The sequence below is a fragment of the Sporobolomyces salmoneus genome, assembly GCF_050403485.1.
Source record: "Sporobolomyces salmoneus JCM6883 DNA, S_salmoneus_JCM6883_v1_ctg2, whole genome shotgun sequence".
NCBI classification, from domain to species: domain Eukaryota; kingdom Fungi; phylum Basidiomycota; class Microbotryomycetes; order Sporidiobolales; family Sporidiobolaceae; genus Sporobolomyces; species Sporobolomyces salmoneus.
This window is the reverse complement of record NW_027481161.1, coordinates 426430-442898: the sequence shown is the minus strand read 5'-3', so window position 1 is coordinate 442898 and position 16469 is coordinate 426430. Positions and strand designations below refer to the sequence as shown.

At 51.6% G+C, this 16469-nt stretch overlaps 7 protein-coding genes across 7 annotated transcripts; 2 read left to right on the top strand and 5 right to left on the bottom strand.

Moving 5' to 3' along the window:
- Window positions 1-13: 13 nt before the first annotated feature.
- On the bottom strand, window positions 14-665 carry JCM6883_003685 (roadblock/LC7 domain-containing protein; the record flags this gene model as incomplete). The annotated part of the gene is made up of 5 exons (XM_076628656.1): window positions 14-57; window positions 118-175; window positions 235-485; window positions 547-604; window positions 663-665. The coding sequence occupies 5 exons, from the start codon at window positions 663-665 to the stop codon at window positions 14-16; spliced, it is 414 nt and encodes a 137-aa protein (XP_076491392.1).
- Window positions 666-2305: 1640 nt separating this feature from the next.
- JCM6883_003684 (RlpA-like double-psi beta-barrel domain-containing protein) lies at window positions 2306-4122 on the top strand (the record flags this gene model as incomplete). The annotated part of the gene is made up of 7 exons (XM_076628655.1): window positions 2306-2562; window positions 2630-2740; window positions 2811-3455; window positions 3524-3589; window positions 3653-3660; window positions 3721-3932; window positions 4006-4122. The coding sequence occupies 7 exons, from the start codon at window positions 2306-2308 to the stop codon at window positions 4120-4122; spliced, it is 1416 nt and encodes a 471-aa protein (XP_076491391.1).
- Window positions 4123-5087: 965 nt separating this feature from the next.
- On the bottom strand, window positions 5088-5468 carry JCM6883_003683 (uncharacterized protein; the record flags this gene model as incomplete). The annotated part of the gene is made up of 2 exons (XM_076628654.1): window positions 5088-5101; window positions 5198-5468. The coding sequence occupies 2 exons, from the start codon at window positions 5466-5468 to the stop codon at window positions 5088-5090; spliced, it is 285 nt and encodes a 94-aa protein (XP_076491390.1).
- Window positions 5469-5830: 362 nt separating this feature from the next.
- JCM6883_003682 (pyridoxal phosphate-dependent aminotransferase) lies at window positions 5831-7749 on the bottom strand (the record flags this gene model as incomplete). The annotated part of the gene is made up of 7 exons (XM_076628653.1): window positions 5831-5928; window positions 6003-6083; window positions 6149-6557; window positions 6614-6697; window positions 6756-7101; window positions 7170-7548; window positions 7728-7749. The coding sequence occupies 7 exons, from the start codon at window positions 7747-7749 to the stop codon at window positions 5831-5833; spliced, it is 1419 nt and encodes a 472-aa protein (XP_076491389.1).
- Window positions 7750-7897: 148 nt separating this feature from the next.
- On the top strand, window positions 7898-10788 carry JCM6883_003681 (uncharacterized protein; the record flags this gene model as incomplete). Its single annotated transcript, XM_076628652.1, has 7 exons — window positions 7898-8479; window positions 8540-9395; window positions 9461-9762; window positions 9825-10094; window positions 10153-10354; window positions 10416-10660; window positions 10732-10788. 7 exons carry the CDS (start codon window positions 7898-7900, stop codon window positions 10786-10788), a joined length of 2514 nt encoding a protein of 837 aa, XP_076491388.1.
- A 13-nt stretch (window positions 10789-10801) lies between these two features.
- On the bottom strand, window positions 10802-12475 carry YPF1 (aspartic endopeptidase; the record flags this gene model as incomplete). The annotated part of the gene is made up of 7 exons (XM_076628651.1): window positions 10802-11299; window positions 11362-11445; window positions 11514-11785; window positions 11855-11885; window positions 11955-12158; window positions 12223-12330; window positions 12386-12475. The coding sequence occupies 7 exons, from the start codon at window positions 12473-12475 to the stop codon at window positions 10802-10804; spliced, it is 1287 nt and encodes a 428-aa protein (XP_076491387.1).
- Window positions 12476-12844: 369 nt separating this feature from the next.
- Window positions 12845-16446, bottom strand: JCM6883_003679 (uncharacterized protein; the record flags this gene model as incomplete). Its single annotated transcript, XM_076628650.1, has 14 exons — window positions 12845-13114; window positions 13192-13244; window positions 13306-13541; window positions 13610-13724; window positions 13792-14091; window positions 14155-14903; window positions 14965-15023; window positions 15093-15288; window positions 15348-15476; window positions 15547-15556; window positions 15619-15654; window positions 15720-15861; window positions 15926-16009; window positions 16105-16446. 14 exons carry the CDS (start codon window positions 16444-16446, stop codon window positions 12845-12847), a joined length of 2721 nt encoding a protein of 906 aa, XP_076491386.1.
- Window positions 16447-16469: the final 23 nt, after the last annotated feature.

Sequence of the window (16469 nt, the reverse complement as noted above, 5' to 3'; positions counted from 1 at the left end):
ACCAACGAGTTTGTCAGTTCGTTGGATCCTGCACAACAACTAGCAGGTATTGCTCGTCTGTATCGTACCGATCTGTCAGTTTCAGTAGTCTGACTCATCCTCGATAGAGGTACTCACGAGGAGTGATCATAAGTTCATGTCGTTTCGTTCTCACTCGAAGGAATCGCAAATCGTCCTGTCAACGTGAATCCAATCAGCTTGAGACGCTCCCGACTAGCCATGACTCTGACTCACATTCTCTTCCTCCCCCAGCCCCCGCACGTCTGTTCCAACCGCTTCTACCATCCTCGTCGCGGCTTTCGCGTAATTCCTCGCCAATTCACTCGTTGTTGGCACTGCCTTCTCCTCCCCAGACTCTTGTCCACCTTCTGTTGTGTCTTCTTCCGTTTCGGCGGCGGCAGATGCTGGAGGAAGAGCGAAAAGGGAACCGGCAGATCTAATGATGATCCCATTCGGGCGAGAGAGGATCAAGACGCCTTGAACATCTGTGGGTAGATGGAAGGAGTCAGTGGTTTTCTGCGTGGGCCTGTTAGGTCCGTGACGCACTCTTGTAGGACGTGAGGCGGTTCAAAGTTGCATCAACTTCGGGAGGATGTGTTGAAGCCTAACAAGAAAGGCGTCAGTCAGGGTCATCGGTGCTGAGTGGAATGACAGAGATGTACCATGTGTCACAGGATTCGTGAAGGTAAGGTGTGAGAAGGAGGGAAAGCTCGAAATTTCGCAAGACGTCCATTCTCATCTTCCTGAAGACTCGCAGAGGAGTGCTCTGTGTCCACTCTGATACCCTTCGAGCGCTTGCGAGTCGGCTCAGAGAAAGCCAGTCTGCGGAAAGGCCCTCTCCTCAGTCGCTTTTGAGCGATTCATTGACAACTTGTCGCTCCGGGGCAATTTCGTGAGATCTCTGTATCGTTTCCGTTCTCTCCGTCGAGTCTGTTCGTCGACGTCGCAGAGGTGCTCATAAGAAACGAATTTGCGGTGCATGCTGCGCTGCAATCTCGAATCTTACTCCTCTTGCATTCGCAGGACACCGTCGACATTCCGTAATGTGACAGCTCTCTCCCTCTCAAAACTTTGCCTTCGCTGTAATGTGACTGCTTGCAGACGAGGTCGACGAGGGTCTATCCGCAGGGTGAGCGAGCTACCCCTCTGCGAGATTCGTTTGACCAGTTGAGCTTTCCTCTTTTGCGAACTTCTCGTCGTTTCCTTCGCTTGAGTGGTCATGTCTTCCTCGGTCGCCACCGCTAACGACCTGAGTCGTCTGGCTCACAGGTACTGTCAAAGAACGCAACGTCGTACGCACTTTTGCGCACAGCCTCGAGCTCGGTCTGCGACTTCCTCGTCGTCAACGCACGCGTCTCGCGCCCGCTCGTCGAGCTCATCGCGCCCTTTGGCAGTTGTGACTTGTTTCCAGTGCTGTCCGTATTACGCTCGAACCCTCGTTTCCTTTTGTTTCGCCCTTTGTCGCCGAAATCCTCTTCGCGAAGGTCGATTCGTGCGGAACACTCACACAGTGTGCAGCATAGACACCTCCTCGTCGGCGTCCTAAAGCGCTACATTACACTTAAGCAACCTGTGGTCGAAGGCACAAAGAAGTTCTGCCGGTCCAGGTCCTCTCGAAGAAGAACCAGTGCTAGAACTCGCTGATCCCTCTGGAGAATAAACTTCGGGAAATCGACGAGTGAAGAAAGCGAGTAAAGTGTCTCTTTGATCTGATCGACCCGAGAGAGGGAGCGATGAAGTGAGTGGTGATGAAGTTGAGAGGAGTAAATGGGCGTGAGCGAAAATGCTCGGTTCAAATTTGCGCGTTTTGCACGCGACTTGACAGAATACGCGCTGCTCCGCGTGAATCTCATTCAACTTTTTTCCAAGAGAAGATTCGTTCCCTTTCCCTCGCCTCTTCTCCTTCCCTTTCTCTCCCTCTCTCTTCTTCATCTCGCTTCTCCCTTTCCTCTCTTCTCTCCTCGACTCTCCAAACGTACACTCGAACCGGTTTCGACTGAACGAAAGTCTCTTCTCCCAACTCCCTTCTCTCTTCCTCTTCCTCTCGGATCTTTCAACCGCACGCGCCTTTCAGCACTTCACACTTCACACGATCTTTCTCGATCCTTCGTTCATTACAACTCGCAAGCTTTAGTATCCCTCTACCTTTACCTTTAGTGAGTACGTCTTCCCTTTCTTCGCGCGGCCGTTGAAAGTTCTCGCGTTCTCTCCTCATTCTTCTCGTCACCCCCCTTTGTGTGCGCGGGATATTTGGGGGACCGTGTTCAAGACTGACCTTTCTCCTCCTTGTGAACGTGCAGAAAACATGCTTTCTTCAGTCACCCTTCCCCTCGCTGTCGCAGCAATCTCGTCGATTTCTTCCGTCGCAGCTTTCAACCCTGGTCATGGTCACTCGGCTCGATCCCTTCAATCCCACCACTCGTTCAAACGATTCGTCGCCCCGGTCGACAAAGTTTCGCGAATGGTCAAGCGAGTGAAGCGTGGAAGTGAAAAGACTTACTCGACGACGGCGATTTGGTACGCTGAGACGGGTTGGGTTGGTTCGTGCGGAGAGTCCTTCACGTGAGTCTCCTCTACTCCTCGCAGCGTTTCTGTGCTCGACTGATACGAGTAATGATCCGTTCCGCAGCGACGATGATTTGGTTATCGCTCTTCCTCTCGAACTGTACCCCAAAATTGACGAGGTTTCGTACCTCTGCGGGGAGAAAGTTACCGTCACTAACGACGCTACTGGTGCCTCGTAAGTTGAATCGCTCGGTTGCCCGCCCGAAAACGAAATCTGACTCAACTCCTGTCTCTTTCTCGTTCAGTATCACCGCAACCGTCGCCGACGCTTCCCAGCGTGCCGACTTCACCATCTTCACGAAAGCCGGTTACGAAGCGCTCGGAGGAGATCTCGACCAAGGAGAACTTTCCGTCACTTACAAATTCCTCAACTCGTCTTCGAGCGTTTCCTCGGCTCTCCCCGAATCCTTCTCGACTTCGGCCGTAGCTGGCGCGAACGAGGCTCAAAGTACCGTCAAGGTCACTTCTTCGGCAACTGCCGCCGCTGTCGTTACGAGTGCCGCGAAGAAACTCGCCGCCGTTCAAACTCCTGTTAAAACCACGACTACCTTCAGTCCTTCCGCCTCCGCCACCGCCTCTACCTCCTCCTCTTCTTCTTCCGACGACAACTCGGCTGAGGACGACGACGAAGACTGGATTTGCGAAGACGTCGCGGAGGACTCTTCCTCGTCCGAAGAATCGAGCTCGGAACCTTCCTCTTCGTCCGCCGCTCCCGCTCAAACGACCACCTCTGCTGCACCCCAACAAACCACGACCCAAGCTCCTCAATCGAGCAGTACCACGACTTCGGCTGCCGCGGCTTCGACCTCGAAGGTTTACGATTCTTCCTCCGGCTCGACTTCTCTCCTTAGCGCCGCTGGAATCAAGAGCTTCCTCGGCTTGAACACTGGGTACGTAGACAACTCTGTGTCACGCTCGACGAGTCGAGAGATTGACCGTGCTTTTCTCTGTCCCGCAGCGCTATCGCATCTTGGTACCATGCCAACTCCGGACAAGACTCGACGAACGGAAACAGTTGGTGCTAGTGAGTCTCCCTCCTCTCCCTCTTGCGTTTGATCTCAGGTACTGACTCGAATGTCATTTACAGCTACCCTTGTTCGTCCTGAGCTCGATTCCTCGCAGAAAGTTCTCGAAACTAACTTTTCCCTCTCGCAGACAACGATGATACCCCTGGAATCGCAATCTCGCTCAAGACGATGCTCGCCAACTTCGGAGGAGACGCCATGGCAGCCCGAAAGGCCTACTGTGGACTCGAAGTCATCGTTACGAACCCCGACAGCGGAACGGAATTGACTCTGTACATCGCTGATGCTTTCGATGACGCCTGGGTCCTCACGCCTACTTCGATCGATGTCATGTACAACTCGGTAAGCTCTCTATCCTCGAGAACATGCGAGGAAGAGCTCGCAAGCTGACGATCGTCTCGGCTCTCATACTTAGTTCTCGAAATTGTTCGGAAAACAAACTTCAAACAAGAACGACGTCGTCAAGGGTGCTACCTGGAAGTTTACCGGCAACCGAAACGAGCGATACGCTTTCGACTCTACTGGCAACTAAGCAACCCTCTAATCGTTCACGCATCTTTTCGTTCTTTCTTCGCTCTCGGAGGTCCTTTTCATCGTTCATTTTCCTTCTACATCTTACTCCACTCGCCTCACGTATCATTCAGCGAACCTCTTCGATGAGTGAGCGCTCTCAACCTATCACCATCATTCGAACAGCATCTCAAAATGCATCAAACCCAGTTTTCGACGAGGATTTCTCTGGTAGAATCCTTTCGTCTCCTTTCGCATTCTCCTTAGCATTTTTCTCTTCTTCATCTTGTAGCACCTCGTTTTATTCTCACGGTCTTTACGTCTCTCTCTCTCTCCATCTCTTTTCCGTTCTTCTTCTCACGTCGGATAGACAATCTTTTTCGGGTTCTCTTGTTGGATGGTCTTATCTCTCCTTTGAAAGGATATCTTACTTTTGTCGTCCTCCTTCCTCGCTTAGACCGTTGCGAGCGAGCGAGCGAGAGAGAGACAGGAAGCGAGACGGCTTCACGAGATCTCGCAGACACTCTTTACTCTCCTATGCTCTTCTCGCTCAGTGTCGAAGCTCGACTTCAAAGGAGACTCTGTATACTATCGCGAACACGCTGGTCTGTGCTCTTTGCCATTCCAGCGAGAAGGACTCCTGGTCCGCGCTCAAAAAGTTCGCATCGCTTGCTTGCGTGAGGGCTCGTTTCGGCTCGCAAGGTGGATCAGGCGTTCTGCCTTCTGCGGAGGTCACGTAGGATGCAACGAACGACATGACCCTGAGATTACTGCCTGACAACCCAGAAGACAACAACAGAAAGGAATAGAAAGCAACTACAAAAAGACAACTCGATAGAAGTTCGGTACCACATACGGACGTTGCGCTTGTGTTGATACAGAAGACGGACCGGTGAAGATACGGAGACGAGACAGGGGAGCGGGAGAGGGCGATACAAGGCCGGGGCGGAAGAAGGAACCGGAAAGTGCTGAACAACGAGAAGGAGTTCAGGCTAGTCCAGCTGTGTCAATCACTTTCAAGCTCGATGTCAGACTCTCCGGTGCTTCCCGCTCCCGCTGAACGGCCACAGAGAGGACAGGGGGAGGGGGGGACTCACGACCACCGCAAAAGATCACTCTCACGATTCTTCCGACCTTTTTCCAACACGCCGGTTTCGATTGATTACCGTTCGGGTAGGCGGGAGGAGGAGGTTCTTCCGCTGGACGTTCGAGATCGAGGGAAGTATCCTTGCCGAGGAGGGTTGGACTAGGGAAAGAGAGGGCTTGGAGAGTTCGAGGGCGGAAAGGAAGAGTTGGAAGTAGGTGATTGACGACTTGATCGTCTCTGATCTCGATAGTGTCCGTTCTCGTATCGTCCCTTGGCTTCATGCTGGTCGTAGAGCGTAGGGAAGAGAGATAGGAGAGAGAGAGTTGAGCTAGCGGGGCTTCCTTCCGATGCCGAAAGTTTGACTTTAAGCGTCGAATTCACGCGCTAGAGAGTGAAAGTCGGCAACCTACGGGTGGCGCAGAGTGAGAACGGCTACCGAAAGCGACAGAGAGAAGACGGGAAGAGGAAGAGAGGAAGGGAAAGAAGGAGAGAGAAGCCCAAGAAAACTTCGCTCTTTCCGCAACTTCGCACGTGATCTCAACTGCTCACTGAACTGACTTCGCATCGCGAGGGAGAGAGGAGTAAAACCATAGATTCAAAAAACAATTTCAATAGAGAACCAACAACACACGAAACCTTTTTCCTACTGTTTGAGGTCTTTTCCGAACAACTCGAAGAGATCTTTGCCAGCTTTCTCGGCTTCGCGAACTCGCTTGACTACACGTTCAATCGAATTGAGACCTGTCATATTAAGACGCGGAACAAGGTCAATCTATGCGGCTTCAAGGCAGAGACGAAGAGACGTAATGACTTACCTCGATCGAGTTCTTCGAGAGGTGGACCGAACGAGAGGCGAACGAACTTGTCGCAGGGAGAGTCGAGGAGGTTCCTACGGTCTACAGAGGTGAAATATAATCAGCTCTCGCAGTCTTATGGAAGATCAGAGAGCAGAGGAACGCACTTGAGGGGTTGACATCGAAGAATTGTCCGGGCACAACAATGACTCTCTCTTTCAGACACTCCTCGAAGAAGACCATTCCACTCGAGATAGGTTCGGGAAGTTGTCTCAAATCCAACCAGATGTAGAACGTTGAGTTCGGAGGGTTCTTGATATCGAATCCCATCGCGCGAAGTCGAGAGAGGACATGGTCACGTTTCTTGAGGAAGTGAGACTGGAGGGCTTTCCGATCATTGCGGACTCGTTCAGGTTCAAGGAGAGGGAGAGCGGCGCGTTGGAGAATGTGACTCGAACCTCCATCGAGGAAGCCGCCTGACTGCGCGACAGCGGTGATCAAATCCTCGGGACCAACGATCCAACAGCAACGCCAACCGGGAAGCCTGAATCCCTTCGTCAAACCGTTGATGAGAATCTACAGCACGAGATCTCAGCAACGTAGGGTAGTGATGCAGGAGAAAAGAGACTCACGACGTTGTCAATATTGACGTCTTCGATGAATTCGGCAGCGGAAACTTGTTCAATTCCTTTCTCGTAGATGTATTGATCGTAGAACTACCAAAGGACACTGTCAGCTAGTTCTCTAAGAGTCAGAAGAGACAGTGAAACTCACTTCGTCGAGAATCAAAGTCGTTCCGTGTTCCTTCGAAATCTCCACCAGACTTTCGAGTTCCTTCCCGTGAATGACTTGTCCTGTCGGATTGTGCGGGTTCGAAAGCATCAAAGCAGTCAAGCCGAGATCTCGGATCTGTTGTTCGAGTTTCGCGGGCGAGAGGTGATAGGCGTCTTCCTCGTGAAGAATCGAAGGGAGGGGGACGATTCGCTTGAAGGTACCGAGAATTTGATCGTAACACGTATACTCGGGTACCGTGTAGTTGACTAGGACATCTCCGAGTACAGCCGTAACTCGAGTAAGTCCAGCCCGACCTCCGGGAACGATACAAACGTTTTTCGACGTGCTGGAAAATGCGAAGACGTGGTCAGCACCAGTAAGAGAGAGGGGAGAACAAGCTGAGATGTAACTTACTATTGAGATTCCTTTCCTTTGCGATAGAGCTCGTTGTACATCTTCGCAACCGCTTCCCTCAATTCGGGAACTCCTGAAGCGGGAGCGTACTCGTTTACATCACATCCTCCCTCCGCCGACAATTCCTCGAGGTTGATCAACTTGAGACGAGGTGCTGCGCCTTCCAACGCTCCTGTTTCCGGTGCTCCCTGGCCAAAGTTTGCCCATTCTTGACTGCTGGCTTTGAACCCATTCGAAGTCGCTCGTTCGGTCACGTACAGCACTCCCGTCGAACCTGGTGGAACGACTCCCGGGACGACGTGTGGTTCCTTTCCTTGTGAATGATGCCGGTGACCCGCACGAGAACGGAAGAGTTGATGCGCTTCGCTCGAGGATTCATCTGTAGGGAAGGAATGTTTCGTCGTCAGCTACCGCTTACATTCGAGATACTCGGGTGTGGTAGCAGATCCACATAGTGCCCGTCGAGATCCTCAAAGTCGGTCTGCGGTGGTGAAATGACATCGTCCGGGTCCTCCTTTCGAGAATGAGCGAATCCGTGGGAGAAAGGGCGGGACTCACGTCGACGACCTTGCTTAGACATGACTGCTCGTATTGCGGTCGAAGACAAGGTATCTCGAGACTTGTGGGAGTGAAGAGAAGCGAAAAGAGATGTAGATTTCAAATCTCTCTTTACTCTCCCCATTTCACTACTGCGGAGCCGAACAACCTCTCCTCCACGCTCTAGGGCTATGCGCCAATCTACTCTCAGCTTTGACGGCGCCAAATCACCTCAGATCGCAAACTCGGATGCTTATCCACCTCCCGCGACGAACTCGAAGGAGACGCGTGAAAAGAAGAAACGCGAACCGATGCGACAATCGTTCAATCATGGAAAGGGAGAACATGAACTCAGTGGAGGAGAAGAAGTTAGTTCCAACGAGGAAGAGGTTCGGCTCGAGAAGAAGGGAAAGAGAAGAGACGCCTCGAGCGGGGAGGAGGAAAGTGACCGAACAGATCGAGGCGAAGGGACTGAAGAGGAGGATGAAGATGATGAAAACTCGGAGGAGATGATGGACCTCGAAGCAGAGGATGACGAAGAGTACCAAAGTGGAGATTCTCTCGACGAGGACGAAGGAGGTAATTCGCGACGACGCAAGAAGAAGAAGAGCAAGGGCAAAGCGAAAGAGAGGGTCATAGAGTTGGAAAGTGACGATGATAGCGATAGCGAGGTTCAAATCGTTACGCCGAAATCGCAAACGGGAAAGAAACGAAGAATCGTCGATTCAGACGACGACGAGGTGATCGTAGAAGAGCCAGTTGCGTCTACTTCGGTATGTTCCCTTTGTCGTCCTCTCGTACAGTCAGCTGAGCTCATCATCTTTCGCTTGCAGAAGAAAACTCTTGATCGTTCGTCTCCTCTCGCTCGAAACCGGTCTGGGGAACCGAGCTCTCCGTTGGACGCACACACAATCGCTGACCTAGCTGACTCAACAGATGTCGACGACGACTCTACTTCCGATCCCGACTCTTCCCCTCCGAAACGGCCGAACTCGAGTGTCAAAAAGTCGCGCTCCAAGAAACGAGCTGTAGAATCTTCCGATTCAGATTCGCCCGAACAAACACAGAATAAGAAGAAGAGACAATCCCAGAAACGATCTCGACAAGACGAATCCGAATCTCCGAAGAAGAAGAAGAAACAACCGGTTAAACGAAAGTTGAAGAAACTCACTCAAGGGACCAAAGATCGAAGATCGGCGGATGAAGCGTCTGCTTCCGACAGTGACGCTGGATCGAGTGACCGGTTCATCGTCGACGATGACGAGAAGGTTGATCATGACGAATGGGATGAATCCGAGCGGGAAAGATTACTCGGCGAGGACGCAGCGAGAAAGAGGAGAAAAGAGGAAGAATTGGTTCGACAAGCAGACAAGTTGAGGTTGAGGGAGAAGAGACTCGCGGCGGCGGAAAAGAAACGCTTTGAAGCAGAAGCGAAAGCAGCACGAGTCGAAAGTGAAGACGCGGACGAGGAGGAAGAGCCGGTTCGAAGTCAAATCAGGAAAGGAAAGGCGAAAAGCAAGAAATCAAAGTCGAGGAAGAAGCGCAGAGGAGCTTCGTCACGAGATTCAGAGGAGGAGGAATCGGATGATCTTGAAATCTTGGATGAAGACACGGTTCTCGAGAATCGCCTGAGGTCGAACAAGTCAACCGTTGCGAGTAGGTTCGAACAGATCCGTGCTGCGAGAGCTAGTAAGTATTCAGTCACATTAATTCGTTGTTCGGTTCGAACTCACTGACAGTCTCGATCCACTTAGATCGAAATTCCAGCTCACAAATCGTCGTCGAGTCAAGCGACAGCGAATCCGACTCTCCCGGAACGCAAGGAGCACGTCCGAGCTACATGGGCAACGGAGATTCCGATGGAGAAGGTGGAAGTCGCGACGAGGGCAGCGAAGTTGAATCAGGAGAATCAGATTCAGAGGAAGAAGGCGACAGTGACAACTTTATCGTGGAAGATGACGATAACGATCTCGGTAACGCTGAAGCACAAGTCGAACTGGACAAGTTGCGGGAAGGTATGAGGATCAAGGCTCAAGGTTTGAAGTTCTACATTAAGGTCTGTTCTAGTTCTTCCCTCTTCGTCTCTAGCAGCTCAATCTGACTCCTTATTGCTCTCAGACCTACCTGAACTATCTCGTTCATCTCATCGTCGTCCCCGAGGCCAACTGGCTCGCCGACAGCGATTTCGCAGCCGCGAAAGAAAAAGTCGAATCGTATCTTCAAGGCATCATCAACAGCTCTCTTTCCTCTGCGGGATGGCTTCCCAAGTTCAAAAAGAGTCTCGATACACGTCCGAGTCTCGTCATTTCAAGCCTTGTCGAAACGCCGGCGTGCGACGCGTGCTCCGCAGGGAAATCACGTCGCGCGACTTTCCTCGGTTCACTCTCTGTTAGTTATCTCTGTCTACTCTGTAGGGCCCGACTGACTCTCGTTATCGGCCGAGTAGGATCCGAAGTACAATCGCAAGACGTTGCAACCCTTGAATTCCTCGGACGATTCTTCGAACGATTCCTCGTCATCCTCCTCGAGCTCGAGCGATTCGGAAAATGACAAAGAAGAAGAAACCGACTTCTTCGGAAGGAAGGTCAGTAAAACGAGTAAACGAAACAAGAAATTGAGTAGCAAAGACAGAGTTTACGAATACAATCGTGAGTTTCTTCCATTCTAGTATTCTCCGTCGGCTCCGACTGACCCTACTGCATCGAACAGTCGGAAAGCACTGCGCTGGACGAGCTGAAGTCTATCACACTTTCCAACACTGGCCTTGGCACACGAAACGTCGAATCGAACAGAAAGTCTTATCTCTTCGCGACAACTCGATCCGTCGTGCGAAGAAGAAGAAGGGAATGTCGGAAGCTGAGTATAGGGATGAGATCAGGAAAGTTCGTCGAGCGAGAGAAAAAGATGCGACGAAGATCGCTTCGCAGCTTGATCGCTCTGGACTGATCAGTAATGTGAGTCTCGGAGACTCGATCTTGCGCAGATGTTGACTCTCACTGACATGTCGTTATTTCGTGTCGCGCAGCTCGCTACGACTCTCGAGAACGAGTTGGAAAGGAGTATAAAAGCTTTTTCGAATTGAGTTTCAACAGTAATCAATCCGTTTTCGAGGTCCTACTTCTCAGGACCCTACCTCCATCTACTTCAATACTAGTTGTCTCGACCGTCGAGATTTCGTCTCCTGACGATTTCTCCTCGGTGTCCCTCTTCTTCGCATCCGACCCGCTCTTCTCCTTGTCTTTCTTGGTCGTCTCTGCCTCCTTCTCCTTCCGCTCGCGTTCTTTCCTTTCTTCCTCCCCGTCCTCCCATCCCCAAAGCTCCTTGCTCTCACCCCTTACGAGTGCGAGCAGCGTCACGCTTCCGATGCAAGCTGGCGACAAGTAGAGGAGTGCCGGTTGCGCTGCCTTGAACGTATGCATTACGAGGATCGTCGTTGCGAGTCCCCCGATGTAAGCGATGAAACTCGCTGTGAAGTAAGGTTTCGAGAAACTGTCGGTTGGTCGAGGAGGGCGTTTCGAACTTGATAATGCTCGTTTGATCGCTTGGTGATAGTCGAATCGGAGAGAGAGGGCGAGGAAAGCGCCGGGGAGGACCTGGGAGCCGAACACATGATCAGACAAGGGTTGAGTCTGAAGAATCGCACATCTCGACTCACGATATCGCCGAGTCCGAGTAGAGTAAAGTCTTTCGCGGCAGAGAGATCCTTCGGGAAGACGATCTTGATTGGTGCATCGAAGTTCTGCGAGTGGCAGTTTCAACATGCTAGGCCATTGAGTCTCAAAGGGCTAAGCGATGGAACTAGCTCACCTTTGCGACCGAAACCATTACGTCCGCGCCATCACCGAAGACAGCTTTACTTCCGAAGACCCACCAGATGTCGTAGAAGAAAAGGCCTGCCAATAGGATCGAGGCGGTCGTGAATGAATCGAGATAGAAAAGCGAAATGGCGGAATAGGCGAAGGATAAAGCGAGGATGTTCGAGAGGAGCCAATGTTGAGTGTATTGTTGAGCGAAGGTGAGGGCGAGGGCTCCGATGCAAGAGAAAATATGAAGTCTCGTGAATGAGAGCTTGAATTGCTCTGCGAGAAGGAACGGACGACTGGTCAACGCTGAAAGACTGTGCTGCAGGTGTTAGAACGGGGACTCACCCTCTTTATTCTTGTTCAGTGTCAAGTTGTACTTTGATTAGGAGCCGCGCGTCAGCTCGAGGGCAAAAGCGTGGAGGAAACGACAAAACTCAAAACTGACTTTGTCCATCTTTTGCGATCTCTTATCGCCCAGAACTTGCTTCGTAACATCGGCCAAAGTTCTCCCTAGAGCTCCAGTGCCCATGATCGCGAGGTACCCACCCAAGATCCGGTTCAAGAAAGATTTGTCCAGATATTTGAACGCCAGGAATAAACCGAACAAAACGAAGGAGCCGAGAATAGGGAAGAGATACGCGTCTTCCGTCTACGGAAGAGTATCGTCAGCATTATCTCACGTCACCTATCCAGGTCGGAGGGGCTCGACTGACCGTTAACCTCTCGACTTCGGTTTCTTCCTCTTCCTCGTCCTTCTCCTCTGCTGTTCGCTTCCCTTTACCATCTAGCTCTCTCCACTTCTTCTTGACTGATTTCGGAACCTGTGGAACGAGCAAATTAGCTTGACTTGGGAGCAAGTTGAGCGATCAAACTTACCTGAATTGATGAATGAGCTGCTGTATAGATGGGGACGAGAGCTCCGATCAACAGAGCTCCATATGAGCGTACGAGTCCTTCTGTTGCCATTCGAAGTCGAAGCGGAGGAGTGAGCAGAGGAGAGAGAAGCTTGACCCGGAACTTCGATCTTTCGCAACTGCCACGTCATTCAACGACGAGGACACGCACTCGCGGGTTCTTGACGGAGGTATAGAGAACATGATTGCAAAGAGGGGACATTAGAAGGGAGAATCATACGATATGGGGTTGAAAACGATCCGAAGATTTGGACAACACGGAACAGAAAGAAAGGGTATCAGAGGGAGAAGCAAGTAGGTAAGAGGTAATGCGAGGTCGCGGGAGAGCTACAAGATGCGATCGAAGGAAAGAAGGGAAGGGGATCAAGGTCGCGAGTTCTGTTGAAAACAGAAAAGTGTCTTTTTTCGTACGATGGGTGCGCTAAATGACTGCTCTGAGCGCAGAGATACACCCGACGTCTTCTCCCTTATCGAGTTCCTCCTTCGTTTGAGGGTGTCGCCAAACTCCGTCATCGTCGACTTTTCCGTAGTGGTGCGTCGATTGATTCGTTCGAAGTTGGTCCATCCAATCAGCGACGATTTGAGGGTTGTCGACGAGGATGTTCGCTTCTTGAGAGTGCCAGAAGGATTGAGAGTCGAGGTTACCGTTTCCGAGGATCGCACATTGACCGTCGACGCCGAGGAATTTGATCTGTGGGTCGACGGGAGCGAGATAATTCAGGAAAAGCCAGAAACAGTAAGCGAAGAACTATATCACCAGTGACTCACATGACAGTTACGACTCTTTGCGATAGCACGGATAGGTCGAATTTGATCCTTGCCTGCAGAAGGAGGAAAATCGTCAGCAACTGAGGACTCTTGAGAACAACGAGCGAGGCTCACCGGTGTACCAATAGACGTGAAGGTTCTTCTCCTTCCCTCTCGCATGAAGCTGCGTATACAACCGAGTCACGACTTGTTCGTTCGTTCCACCTTGGAAAGGGATTGATTCTCCTTTATCGTTGAATCCAAGATCGAGGAACAGAGTGACTTGGATCCCTTCTTTCGCTTTACCGCCTCGAGAACACGCTTCGACGATACCTCGAACGATCGGTTTCGCGTTCAGAGTCGGAGTTTGACTGGAGGGAAACGAAGATCAACATCAACAGCCGAGATGAGCTAGTAAGTCGAAAGGATATCGACCTACATGAAGACGTTCTTCTCGGCGTAACGAAGAGCTGCGAGCCAAGCTGCGTCTTGAGGGCATCGAATGTCGTTGTGACCAGGCGATCCGTGAGGTCGTCGATTGACGAGAGCGATCGCTACAGAGTAAAGAGGTCTTGATCAGCCTACGGCTCCCGGCACTCTTCAGGGAAGTAGCAAGCTCACGACAAGGTTTATGAGCGCGATGCAGCATGTGAGGTTTGAAATCGTCGATCAAACTCTCATCTTCAATCGCCGCCTCGATCTCGGTAAGAGCTCCGGCGTTGAGCGCTTTCGAGAGTGCAGCGAGTCGAGCACTGCTAGCCGTTCCTTTCGATGGAGAAGTAGGTGAGGTCGGTGTTGTAGGAACGTTGTTACTTTCGCTCAGAGTTGACGGAACGTGCTTTTTGATCGTTTGACCTTGAGCTTTGTCGGCAACTTCGAAACCAGGTGGGTCGTCTTTGGAGCTAGGAGCGGTATTCGGATCTATAAACGATAGTGGTCAGTGTTGAATGCAGAGTAAGAGCAAAAGGGATAGTTAGGCCTCACCTCTCGTATCTAGCTTGAGAGCCTTCGCTTCAGTCGTGTCGAAGTCTTGAGACGTGACTCCATTCGATTGTAGCTGTTGCATTTCGTGTTGTTCTGCCGCCCGTCTCGCATCTCCGACACTCTTGTCACTCTTCTTGCTGTTCAGCTCGACACCGCTGTCGGCGACACTTGATCTTCCTTCAAGGTACGAAGCCGGTACTTCAGTCGGTACGTCTCCGGGTGTTGCGAGAGAAGTCACTACTTGTCCATGAGGAACAGTCGAAACTCCCGCGGCGCCCGAAGGACTCATCGAAACGTCTCGACCTTGACCTCCAGCCATTCCTAACGCTAACCTCGCTTTCTCCTCCCTCGCCTTCTCGACCAACTGCATCACGAGTCCCGCGAACCTTCCTCCTCCGTGTTCTCCTCCTCCCTCTCCATCTTCTTCGGGTGTCGTGCTCCCGCTTCCGCCAAACCAAGTCAATAGATGATGTCCTCCTCCTCCTCCTCCTCCGATCCCAGGTGTAGTCGTAGATTCTCGTCGCCACCATTCAGGAGGAGACAATCGATCTTTTTGTTCCCCTTTCTTTGCTTTCGCATCTTCGCGACCGAGTAAAATTCGAGCGGCTTTTGCGGCTTTCGCAACGTCGATTTGGGCGAGATAGATGTTTGAGTCGGAGAACGTGTAGATGAAAGGTTCGGGAGCGAGGGAGGAGTAGGGAGAAGGGGCCGCAAGGCAAGGAAGGGAAGGGGAGAGTGAGTTATTCCAGCTGTTCGCGCGAAGCAGAGGTCAGACTCAAGATCGCTCAGAGAGAAGTGAGGAGTACTTACGAGATGAGGATGTTGTCGTAAATCGAATCGACAATGTGCCCTTCGAGGTGGATCATCATCTGCGAGGAACAGAACAATACTTCATCAGTTCTGGGTAAGTTCTGATGAGATAGTCTGCCCTGACTCGCCTCGAGATTAGGTCGATCTTGAATATTGTTCGAATTGAGGACCGCAATTTTGCGATCGACGACCATCGCTTTCTGATGAAACGTTCCAACGAGAGGTCGATGGAAATTGACGACTTGTAAACTGAGGTTCTGTACTTCTTTCGGATCCGGAAGTCCGAGAGGTATCCAGGTTGAGGGAGATACAGGGACGTGATTACTGAGCACGATCCAGGGTCAGCGGGATAACCTCGAGCGGGAAAAGCTGTGAAAACTCACTTCCAAAGTTGAGGAATCGCTCCTCGATCCCACATGACTTTGACGACAATCTTTTCCCCGTTCCGCGTTCCTATACGCTTGTTGAGTTCCCTGAGAGCTGCGGCAACGGTATTGACAGAGTCGGAAGGTCTGCGAGAAGGGTTGAAAATCAGTCAGGCGATAGACCCAGGCCTGATCCAGTGGGCAGAGAGTAGCTCACTGCCAGTAATCTGAGCGTAGAGCGAGATGTAAGCCAATTGATCGTGAGAAGAAAGAGACGCGGAAGACTCACTTGTTACGAGGAAAACTTCTTTCTCCGCGAGAACGACTAACGACGAACAGGGTCAGCAGCTTCCGAGTCAGATGAAAGCAGAGAGAGAATTCGTTACTCACTGACGTCGTAGTAGTGCTTCATGATATCCGGAATTGTCGAAACGATACTGAGAGGAATCGTTCCCTGAGTTCCGAGCAGCGAAGGTGACACGTTTCCTGCAAGCGGGTCTCGCGTAAGACACGTCAAGACGTCGGCGTACATCTGTCGGATAGAAACGGTCAGCTGCGCGCGGGGAAGGGTAGCGATTGGTGAAAACGAAACGCACTTTCAGAAACAAATCGCTTGGTCGATGCGGGAAATTCCCGCGTTTCGCCGCTTCGTCGAGTTCTTCCTTTGTCCATTCCCGTCCCTATATGAGCACGTAATCGACCAAAGTCAGCGGGAACCTCCTTCCCGGAGTGAGAGTTTCGGGTTTGTGGAGATCCGACCCGTCTCGAGACTCACGTAGACCAAATCCCGTTTGATGAAGAACCTCCTATACAACCTCTTTGCTGGACTAGGTTTCGGAAACATCTTCTTCGCCGCTTGACCCGGCGACAAGCCTTTCCTCCCTCTCGCCCATTCAGTGTAATCTTTCTCGTCTCCTTGTCCTCTCTCCTTCTCGTTTCCTGTGATGTTCTGTGTTCCGAGTGATGCTGAGATTGCGGCAGAAACTGTACGGTCTCGGTTCAACATGAGGGGAAGAGGCGGGAAGGGCGAGAGTCGAGGGTCTCCAATATGAGCGGATGATGTCGCTGCTCCTCCTCCTCCTGCTCCAGTAGTCGTAGCTCCCTTTGAGTTCGCCATGGGTGATAAAGTCGAGCAAGACG